This window comes from Ursus americanus, chromosome 18 (assembly GCF_024610735.1).
Source record: "Ursus americanus isolate L20-20 chromosome 18, mUrsAme1.1.p, whole genome shotgun sequence".
Classification (NCBI taxonomy): domain Eukaryota; kingdom Metazoa; phylum Chordata; class Mammalia; order Carnivora; family Ursidae; genus Ursus; species Ursus americanus.
Genome location: NC_142144.1, coordinates 50778397 through 50790432, shown reverse-complemented (window position 1 = coordinate 50790432; position 12036 = coordinate 50778397). Strand labels below are relative to the sequence as shown.

The 12036-nt window shown below is 38.3% G+C and overlaps 1 protein-coding gene across 3 annotated transcripts in view; it reads left to right on the top strand.

The window, feature by feature from the left end:
* Positions 1-12036, top strand: part of CCDC171 (coiled-coil domain containing 171) — a 293932-nt gene that overhangs the window by 125965 nt on the left and 155931 nt on the right. For all 3 annotated transcript variants that reach the window (XM_087869628.1, XM_045780223.2, XM_045780224.2), the window contains 2 exons: positions 7668-8172; positions 9630-9746. In XM_087869628.1, the coding sequence (XP_087725754.1) occupies positions 7668-8172; positions 9630-9746 (622 nt within the window). The remainder of the gene's footprint in view (positions 1-7667; positions 8173-9629; positions 9747-12036) is intronic.

Sequence of the window (12036 nt, the reverse complement as noted above, 5' to 3'; positions counted from 1 at the left end):
TAGATGTTGAAACTTTTTTTTTTTAAATTGGATTCCAAAAATATTTCAAGCTCAGCTTATTTATATTGTTGGAGGTGATAGGTATGCATGGCTGCCTGGAATGATTCACAGGGAGTTGTATTGGCACAATCCTGTGCACACCACGCATTGATGGAGTTTGAGTTGGTGTGAAGGGCACCTCTAACGAAATATCGGAAAGTCCTCTGCTTCTGAAGTAATTGCTTTGAAATTTTTTAAATAAGGCTGTCAACTGAATTTGCACAATGCTCAATAGATTTTTCAGTGCTGTTTTATAACTTTGTGCTCCTCCTCTTACTCAAGCCTCATAACAACCACGTGAGATAGGTTATTTAAGCAGCATTTCCATTTTACAAACGAGGAAGCCAAGGTTCAGAAAACTGAAAACACTTATTTGTGTAGAGAGAAAGTTCTAGAGTTGAGATTAGAATAGAGGTAACAGATGTAAAATGTTCAGCCCCTTGCTTGGCATTTAGAAATTGCACAGTGAACGTTACGTGCTGTTTTAATACATTGTCATCATCCTTATCTTCCAGTCCTTTTTGCATTACAGTACAACTCTGGTTCTCTTAGAAATCTTGTTTTCATATATCACATAATACCTGAAAATGGGTCTAGTGACAGCTCGGTTTCATATTTCTTGAAGTCACATTTCCAAGTGATTCTTGATTAATTAATGATCAAACCTGCTAATGTATGAAAAACCGGTGACACACTGTATGCCATCCGCAGATGCTAGTTCCCTTATCTCTTATTTCTCTCCGACTTCTTTTTTTCCGAGAGACTGAATTTTTAGTATATTCTATTGCAAATTGCTACTATTGGTAAGAATATCAAGACAACTTTTACATAATGTATTTAATATTAATAAAAATATGCTTTTTATGTTATATACCAGATATATAGGGCACTGTGTTCCATGCTGTGATATTAACAAAGTGATATAATACTTAGTTCTTTCCTCAAAAGCTGTCAACTTTAGTTGGGAGGTCATCTTATAAACACATGAGAAATGAAATAATATAAGGTTTATCGCAACAACTCTGTGTAATTAATTCCCTTTAATTAATTAATTAAACTTAGAAGAGGAGGTGTCAGTGTTTGAAGTTTTTATACAGGAGACTGGAGCCCCCCGGCGCTCTTGCCAGGGTCTGAACACCCGCAAGGAAGGCAGCCATGTGGTGGGTCAGAATTGAGAGGTGGAGCTGACCTACCAACAGTCTGACTCAGTATCTTTTAACAGTCGGCAAATCAAGCATCTTGCCTATATTGACACCCCTATTCTCAGGCTAATGATAAGGAGAACTCTGTCCTTTTGAAGGTCTGGCTTATCCAAAGGGCGTTTTATAATTTTTACTGCTTTAGAAACAAGAGTAAACGGAGGCACAGACTGTTTCGGCACCTGATATTTTTGCCATGCTGGACTTACAAAATAAAGAGAGTGTTTTTAAGTTAAGTAAATAATCCTTATGGGATTTGAGTATGTATATATGAAGGTCAGATAGTGGAATTTCTAGGTCGTATGGTAACTTCACATTTAACTTTTTGAGGAGGTGCCAAACTGTGTTCAAAAGCTGCTGCATCATTTTAACATCTTCACCAGCAAGGTGTGAGGCTTCTGTTTTCTTCACAAAATGTGCTTTATTTTTAACACAGAAGCATTGACATCATAAGATAAGCAGGTGAATTTATTATATTTTAAAATATTACCGTTGCATAAAAAGACAAGGTATGCAACTTGGAAAAATAAGACATTTTTCAATGAGTCCTTTGATGTCTATGTATCATTGAATGTCCAGTTTGTGTTTTGTCTTTTGCCAACATAAAGAATAAGAACTCAGGAAGCAACAGTGATAGAAAAGAACTTTACTCCCTAAGGAAGTGTCTAATTTCTGGCCCAAAGTCTCAGAGTTCATGGCGACTGTAAGTCGTCCCACAGAGCCTGTGTATCGCAGGAAGTAAGTGCGTGATTCATTAGACAAAGAGGGTATCTTCCCCCTCCCTCCCCATTTTGGATGCACTTTGAATTTATCAGGCAGTAGAGGAAAGCTAGTGAAATTATATAGTATTTTTGATATGCCAAAGAAATCTGTATAAAAGATACCCATACTATATTTTCATTTTTTAAAAAAAATTCTTCAAGATAAGAGTGTTGTTTTGGAGGAATTTGCAAATGTTATTTTTGAAATTAAACACACTAAGGAGCAGGTTATTTCAATACTAGGAATGCTTTTGTCCCATTTGAAGGCGATGTTCCTTATGTTTGCTTTAAAAATATTGGCCTTCAATCTTCTTGGGTAAAGAACCGGATTTTTTTTTTTGTTAAGGGAAAATTGCTCTTATTGCTGCTTCCAGTGTTACCATCAAACAAGCTTTGTTCTTCAAGAATAATTCACAGTAAATAATGCAGTACCTCTGAAGGTCCCTGTGGAATATCAGAATTAATTTTAAAACAGAATTCTGACATGCTGATAAGTTCCAAATTATATTTGGAAATTATACCTTTTTTTGGTTGTATTTTTCTTCTCCTTACATTTGTAAAGCTTTGTATTCATTGGGTATAGATTCAGTGCCTATTATAAGCAAAAAAACTGTGCTAAGCACCAAGGAACATCTTATAAAGGATTATTTAATTTTTTCAATATTTACTAAATACCTACAGGGTGTGGAGCGCTGTGACAGGCACCACAGTAAATACTTCCTGGCTTCCAGGAGCTAGCTCTCTATTGTATTGGAGGGAGAATAGATATGCACACATGGCATAAGTAAGTAGCGGTGTAGGAATTAAATGTCTGAGTGATATAATTAAGTTCAGAGAAGGTCAGGGTCAGTGTGAGTGAGGATTATAGTGAAAGGTGTCATGGAATAGTTAGACCCTGAAATGGGCTCTGAAGATTGTTAGGATTTAAATAGTGTTAGGGGAGTTGGAAGGCCAAGGCCCCGGGGGTGCTAGAGAACATAGTTAAGTTGTGAGAAAGAGTGGTGAGTGTCATGTCTCGGTAGTAAAGGAGCAGACCATTCTCTCCTGTTTCTGCAGGTTCAGGATCCTGGGAGAAGGTGAAACCTTTGCAGCTGAAGGCATGTGGGGGTGTTGTGACTTGAGGAGAGAACCTTGGCTCAGTAAAGACAACAAGGTTAAACAATAGGATTGGACTGACCTAATCTCACAGTAGCGTTGAAGTGGGCATGAGTGGCTGAGGGTGAATAGCTGGGACTAGCACGGGTAGCTGGGGAGGTAGATTAGGATGTATTTTGCAGGTAAACCCAACTGTACTTGTGGATGGCTTTGATTTGGGAATGTAGAGGATAGGGGAAAGGAGGAATGAAGACTGACCACAAAGTTTTTATTTGAACAGTTGGGTGGATGTTGGTACCATTTAGTGATAGAAAGAGGACTATTATGGGTATGTTTAGGAGGCAAATGAAGAGTACTGGACTGGATTCTTTAGCTTGAGAGGGCTATGGGGTAGCTAAGTGGGGTAGCTATGGGGTAGCTAAGCCCGCGGTCGGTCAGATCTGTGATTCTGGATCTCAGTGGAGACAGTAGGGATGCAGGAATGTAATTGTTAAGAAATGAACAAAACTCTCTAAGTATTAACGTTATTGAGGTTTTTGTGTTGTTAATATTTGTCAATAAGAGCTTTAAAAATTTAAATGTTTAACTTCATTATTTTTAAATCCTTAATTCACCCTGCTAATTAATTCTAGTTATCTAGCTGAATATTGGTCTGGTTAATTTTTTTTTTTTTTTAAAGATTTACTTATTTATTTCAGTGAGAGAGAAAGAGAGAGTGCAGGGGGAGGGGCAGAGGTAGAGGGAGAAACTCAAGCTGACTCCCCACTGAGCACAGAGCCCGTGGGGCTTGATCTCAAGATGAGCACAGAGCCCGTGGGGCTTGATCTCAAGACCCTTGAGATCAAGACCTGAGCTGAAACCAAGAGTTGAATGCTTAACCGACTGAGCCACCCAGGTGCCCCTTGGTCTGGTTGATTTTTAAAAAAATTACAATTGATACCTGGTATCCTCGATTATAATTACTTAAACCAAGAATGACAGAGGACAACAGAGTTATTAGACAATTAAATAATATTTAGAGATTATTTTTACTTTTTGATTTATTTTTTTAAAGGATATATGCACCCGTATGTTTATTTTATTTTATTTTTTATTAGTTTCAGAGGTAGAATTTAGAGAGGGTTTATTTTTATTTGTAAACAAACTCCATATGTATTCTTCGTTCTTTTACTGCTTTAGCAATCTGTGAATGGCATCTCTTTCTTACAACACAAATCCTAGGAGTCTCATGAAATCATCCACAGTGGTAGTAATTAATAGTAATCAACACTTTTAAATGTATAATCTTTATACGTGATCAAACTTGGAGGCCACAGAATGACATGAGGATCTTCAAAAATTGCTTCTTTTACATTGCCACCTGCTTCTGCCAGGCAGCCGAAAATGAAACCTGACCATGCAAGTCCGGAATCCTAATTCTGTTTTTAAAACACTCCAGCTTGTTCCTGGTTTTCTCTCCATCGAGAGGAATGGGGTGTTTTGGGTAGTGTATTCCAGGTTTTTATCCATTTCTAGCCCGTTTTGATTACTCTCTCATCCTCATGCCAGGACTGCCAGTTTCTGGCTGCCGTTCTAAAGTGCTGTCAGCTTCAACGTGAGGCTCTGAGGTGCGCCAGCTGTAGACGGTGGAAGAGGTCTATCATGTGCTAAAATTAACTAAATCTTTTCCAGAATGGGCTTGCTTTACTTTCAGCTCTCTTTCCTTTTTTCTTTTTTAATTTTTAAATTTTGATTGTATCTATTTTTAAAATTTTAATTCCAGTAGAGTTAACATACCTTCAGCTCTCTTTCAACAACCCATTTGATTTTGACCAATGACTTCACATATTATTTTGAAATATTTAAAATATCTTTAGCAAATATATCTCTTCACCGTTTTTTTTTGTTGTTGTTCAAAAAAAGTATTTTTTTTAAAAGATTTTATTTATTTATTCAACAGAGATAGAGACAGCCAGCGAGAGAGGGAACACAAGCAGGGGAAGTGGGAGAGGAAGAAGCAGGCTTATAGCACAGGAGCCTGATGTGGGGCTTGATCCCATAACGCCGGGATCACGCCCTGAGCCTAAGGCAGACGCTTAACCGCTGTGCCACCCAGGCGCCCCCCGAAAAAAGTATTTTTTTTTGAAAACACACTTCTGCCTGAGACTTTGAGAACTGTGAATGTGTAAATCGGCAGCCACCTGGAATCCGGTTAGGTTAATTTCTATGTCTACTACCTAGCTATGGCCAGTATGCCTCTTTTATCTTCGATTTCCTATAATTTTCCTATTTTCCCCTCTAATTGAACTAGTGGAATTGGTTGTGGAGAATATATGGAATTAACCTTTGTAATTTCTGTTTGCTCCTCTCATTCCGTTCCCACTCCCTGCAATTCTACTGCTGCCCTTGGCAGTCTTTGTTAAGATTTCTCATTCTCCCATCCATTAACTAAAAACAGAGTGACTTCCAGGATCTTATGGCTTCTCATAGCTTTCCAGGTAGTTTAAATTCCGTAGCATAATCATCTATCATCTACCTACTTGTCAGTTTTCCGTCATTCTCCCAGGCGTTCTGAATTGTTTGCATTTCCTTAGAATACATTATCCTGTTTTCTGGCTCTTTCTCTTCCACACAGTGGTCTTCCTGCCTTCTTTAGCCACAAGTCATGTCAGTTTTCCCTTTTCTTAAAGGTTACCTTCCTTGAAAGGTGTCTCACATCTGCTTCCAAGTGGTCCACTTGGCTAGTGCTTCTCAGAGTTTCTTGCTTCTTTCAGCTGCTCCCAGTGGGACACCACTCCTTTACAAGTGTTATTGTATGGACCTCTGGGACACAGTCCCAGGGATGAAATCCTGCTACCACAGCTTGGCCATTGGTGGAGATGTGGTGGGCACAAGCCACAGTTCCTTTATTTCCCTGTTCCTTTATTTTTCACACTACCACCATAGATATGGCTGGGTCAGACTTTAGAGAAGACTTGGATTAAATAAATTTAAAACCATGGCTAAAATACAGTTTTTCCCCTGCCCAATGGAAAGCATCCAAGAAGTTGAATCCTTCAGAGAGTGGCTTCTTGTAGACTTCCTTTACTTGTTCGTACTCAGGACTGTACTTCTGAGGGCCGCCTTCTGCTCACTGCATACCTTTTGGGAATCTCATCCCCTAGCCTTGGGGTTGGATTTGGCCCAAAAGTTACTTTTCTCAGCAGTATATTTCTACAAGTTTGAATTCTTTTGGCTACTGCCTATCAACATTATCCATGGTAGGCTTTGACATCAAACCTTGAGGAGTCGGCAAGACTTTGTATTATTTTCTCCAACTCTGATTGTTAAATTCTTATAGGATAGCCATGATTAGCTTCCACATCAGTAGTTTTTTTTTTTCTTTCTATTATATACCTCACTACCTTTGTCATCTCCCTCCAAAAGCCTATCAATATCATTTTGTGCAAGCTCCCTTTTGTGTACTTATGGCAATCTGGCATAGTTTTATCATAGCATTATGCCACAATAATTGATTTGCTTGTCTGTTTTTCTAGCACATGGAATTGAGTGAGTAATCAATAAATGTTTATTGAATGATAAATGAATCAGTAAAGGAAATTGGGATCTGTTATCTTCTAAAATTTGCTCTACCTCAGCAGTTCCTTAACGATTAGGCATAAGATTTCATAGAGAACTAGTTTATCTTCTAGCAACTAAAATATGTTGTCTGTGTTAAAATTTTTTTGTGTTTCAAAATGGTTTTAGATTGCAAGTCCCTTGGTGAGGGAAAAAGGATCAGAGAGCTGCTGAGGCCCAGCTTACAGTTAGTATTTCTTGCCACTGCTAGAGCTTTATTTTGGTCAGTGTTCTGTCCTGGGAAGGTAAGAAAGGGCAGAAATGAGAAAGTTTGTCCTGAGAATCAGTCTGTCCTAATCCAGTAAATGGCAGTCAAGTGCTATTTGTTATATATATATATTTAAGATTTTATTTATTTGTTTGAGAGAGAGAGAGAGAGAGAGAGAGCATGTGGCGGGGGAGGGGAAGGTCAAAGAGAGAGGGAGAGAAGCAGACTCCGCACTCAGCAGGAAGCCCAACACAGGGCTCAATCCCAGGACCCTGAGATCATGACCTGAGTGAGCTAAGGACAGATGCTTAACAGACTGAGCCTTCCAGGAGCCCCTATTTGTTGTATTATTGATTTAACCCTTCGCTTATTCTGACAAAATGTAAAATCTTTTTACGTATAGGAAAACTTCTATCGGTGGTAACTTCTGTTTAAAAGCAGGAAATAAAAGTTAGTGAGGAATGGAAGAGAGACATTTTCCTTTCTAAATGTGTACGTTTATGCATAAGTGTACAGGAAATTCGTGAAGTACTTTTTTAAAGTTATGTGTTCGATTTTATGTGAAGCTTTTATGTAAGAGGATTTAAAAATCAGTGTGCACGTTTAGATCTAAGCTGTTTGGCCCACTGTTGATCTGTCATATGTATTTTTGGATATTTAGAACACTGATCTCTTAAAGAAGTTGTCAGCAAAAGATTGTTTTCTTTCTATAAAGAAGAAGTAATAAAATGCCTACTTGTTTCAAATATTTTATTTGACTTCTTACAGAAATTTCAAGAAATTGCCGAAAAAAATATGGAAAAATTGAATCGTATTGAGAGGTCACACGAACAGCTGGTTCTTGAAAATTCACGCTTCAAAAACATGTTATCACAGACTCAAAGGGAACAAACAGCCTTGCTGGCAGCCTGCGCGTTGATGGCCGGTGCCTTATATCCTCTCTACAGCCGGTCGTGTGCCTTATCTACGCAGAGAGATTTTCTCCAGGAGCAGGTCAACACCTTTGAGTTGTTCAAACTGGAAGTTAGAACTCTAGCCCACGCTTTGTCAAGTGTAGACGAAAAGAAGCAAGAGGAAGCCAAGATGAAGAGAAAACCATTCAAAGGATTGATACGAGTATTCCGGAAAGGTGTCATTGCAATTTTGGCAGCAAATAGGCTCAAGATTTTGGGCCAATCATGTGCCTCTCTTTTTACCTGGATGGAAAGTTTCAAAGAAGGCATAGGCATGTTAGTGTGTACAGGAGAGCCCAAAGACAAGCATAAATTTCCAAGTAAGATCATTTATGCTTTTTTAAAATCTAAGTTGAATATAAGTCACATACAATGTGACTATGTTTAGCCATTATGTAAAAAACTTAAATCATTTAATATGTCAAATCATGTAACACAGTCCCATGTGTATATAGATATATATGTGTGTATGGGTAAGTGTATATTTATGCATAAATTGGTTTTGATTTTTTTATTATGAACGTTGACATTTAAAGAAAGCGGCAAATATAATTTCAACTTTGTCTAGCTTTATTATATATATATTTTTAGCTTTATTATATTTGAATGCTCTTTTCACAGTAAAGTGGAGAGTTTATATAGTGATTTTTCAATTAAGTCAATCCAGAGATTCTGCCCTATTTAAAATTAATTACCAGTATAATTTATTTTCACTTTCTATGAATCAGTATAAAATGATCAGAGTTAAACATCTATTGAGGAATTGAATGAAAATGAGACAAATGTAAATTTTCCAGTTAACTTTTTTTAAATGCTTGACTATTCTGAGGAAACAATTATTTCAATTTTTAACTTTTAAAAATCAAGCTATTAAGTAATATAAGCAGAACTAAAGAAAAAATTTCTTCTCTCTCTCTCTTTTTTTTTTAAGATTTTATTTTTTATTTATTTGAAGAGATAGAGACAGCCAGCGAGAGAGGGAACAGAAGCAGGGGGAGTGGGAGAGGAAGAAGCAGGTTCATAGCAGAGGAGCCTGATGTGGGGCTCGATCCCAGAATGCTGGGATCATGCCCTGAGCCGAAGGCAGACGCTTAACAACTGCGCCACCCAGGCACCCCTCTTCTCTCTTTTTTTTGAGAAAGAGAGAGCGAGTGAGAGAGTGCATGAGCGGGGCTGGGGTGGCTGGGGAGGGACGGGGGAGATGGAGAGAGAGACCTTAAGCAGGCTCCCTGCCCAGCATGGAGCCCAACATGGGGCTCAGTTGCACAACCCTGAGATCATGACATGAGCCAAAATCAAGGGTCAGATGCTTAACTGACTGAGCCACCCAGGAGCCTCATCCTCTCTGTCTCTCCCTTTCTTTTTTTTTTGACTTCACTTAATTTATATGATATATAAATAAATTCTCAGTCAAATCTAACATTTCTTGGGGGCGCCTGGGTGGTGCAGTCGTTAAGCGTCTGCCTTTGGATCAGTTCGTGATCCCACCATTCTGGGACTGAACCCTGCATCAGGCTCCTCCGCTGTGAGCCTGCTTCTTCCTCTCCCACTCCCCCTGCTTGTGTTCCCTCTCTCGCTGGCTGTCTCTCTCCCTCTGTCAAATAAATAAAATCTTAAAAAAAAAATCTAACATTTCTTGTAGACTTTTCCACACTAGGCAAAGTTCTGGCTACAAGTTTTGATCTATTTCTTAAACTGCCAAATGTTGCTATGAATTTTAAACATGGATTTGAAATGTTGGTAGCATTGCAAGATGGATTTCTCTCTGTTTTTGCAGAGCATCAGAAGGAGCACTTACGTTGTTTGCAGGCACTCAGTTGGCTTACCAGTTCTGACCTCCTAGCCGCAGTAGTTACCTCTATGGCCGAGTTACAGGAAGTCATTAGTAAAACAGGTACGATTCTCTCTCTTGGGTCCTTGCAAAATACACTTAAAAACAAATGTCTAGAAATGCTTTATGGCACAAATCCTAATAAACCGTCTCGGAAGAAAATGTTTTTGTTTTTGTCTTTCTTTTATTCAGGTACAGAGAAATTATTACATCTCTAATGATGTAGAGAATTAATGTAAATTTTGGTGGGTAATTTTGTCTTAATTATGGGGAAATTAAATGACATTTCCCGAGAATGTATTCACCTTATTTTTTCCCTTTGTGATCTGATTTTCCCATGGAAATCTCATTAGCTTTTTTATTAAGTAATACTGGTAATGTTTTCATAAATGTTTTAGTCTTTCTTCATTTCTATTTCTTTTTTTTTTTAAAGATTTTATTTATTTATTCGACAGAGAGAGAGACAGTCAGCGAGAGAGGGAACACAAGCAGGGGGAGTGGGAGAGGAAGAAGCAGGCTCATAGCGGAAGAGCCTGACGTGGGGCTCGATCCCAGAAGGCTGGGATCACGCCCTGAGCCGAAGGCAGACGCTTAACCGCTGTGCCACCCAGGCGCCCCTTCATTTCTATTTCTAGCTATACATTTTAGAAGCTTGAGTAATAATGGAACCAGTAGAAAACTTTTCTCGTTTCGTGATATGTTTTTATTTTTCTGAATTGATTTTAAATAGAGTTAACTTGAATAGTCAGCTTCTTTCTACCAGGCATGGAACCACCTATAATAAGTGATTTCCAAAGATCTAAAAATTTTTTTTCATGACTCAGATTGCAGGATATGTTTATATGAGAGGTTCAATGAAAACTAATTTCTCAAGAATAACATACAGTTACCTACTGGCTAAACTATGTCATCGGACTAATTATGGTCATTTCAGACACATTAACAGTAGAAATAACATAATGGATTTGGTAATGCTTGCCTGCTTAATGGAATGTTGTAAGCATTAATGAAATAATTTAGGATGTAGTTTAATTCTTTAGACAAGTCTGCTACATACATGCACATCATTTATTGTGATTTCACATCTCTAAATCTAAGTTCTTATAGTGGGAAACCTAAGATTCAAAAATCATTTTTGGGTTGTGGCCATCGATGTTGGTAAGCAATATGCATCTCTAATATTTTTGCAAAACCTCAGTGTACTGGGTTTGAATTCTGAAATTAAAGTCTAAGTAAATGTATTTTAAGTATGTTGGCACTATAGCTTCAGAGCAAAATTAACATTCTGGAAAGAACTTAATGAAAGTTTTTAGACTTAGTGTGAAAAACAGATTATTTGTGTTCATCATATCCTTTGTAGGTATGCAGACAGTTAAAATAGATTGGTTTCTTAAGCTATAATCATTTTTATATCATTATTTTATCTTTCCTTATCACTGTGCTATATATACTTTAGAAGATAAAAGAAAAATATGACTTGGATCTGGACTTCTAGAAATATGCACAATGATTATAGAACAAGATTGACAACTCATGAACAACTTTAGGCAGAATGTAATCAAGGATTGCATGAGGAAAATACTGGCTTTAAATGTAAGAATCCATAAAAGATGCAGCTCAGAGAGGGGTTACGAGTATTGGGAAGGCTTCAGGGAGCTTTATCTGAAGGCTTTAGCTGGGCCTAGAGTGATAGATAGTAAGTTACAGAAGAGGGACAGCATCCAGATGGAGGGCAGAGCTTAAGCAGGGCTGCAGAGGTGGGAAGAAGCACAGAATGGAAAGAGGGACATTAAGGAGATGGAATGGAGGCCCATGCCTAGCACGGCTGCCTTATACATGGTGATAATTAAAATGTGTTTTCTATTATAACTATATTGGAAAGTAGTGGGGGGGAAGGTGGATCATTGGCATGGGATCAGATAATAGACTTTTTTTTAAAAAGACTTTATTTGAGAGAGAGAGAGAGCATGCCCAAGCGAGTCTGAATGGGGGTGCGGAATGGGAGGGGGAAGGGCAGAAGGAGCCGGAGAAACAGGCTTCCCATTGAGCAGGGAGCCCGACGTGGGGCTTGATCCCAGGATCCCATGATCATGACCTGAGCCGAAGGCGGACACTCAACCATCTGAGCCACCAGGTGCCCCAGATTATAGTGGTTTTATAAAACTAGACAGTAAACTCCCTGAACACATTTTCCAAAAGTGGACTATTGCAATATTTTGAAGTTAAATATTGACACAATGGTTATTTGAGACCCTGATAAAAATAGGTGTAGGTAAGACTTATCAAATAGAAGGAGACTGAGAGTGGTGTGTCTTTAAATGCTTGCCGACCTCCAGGAACAGAGCTGCCTTTG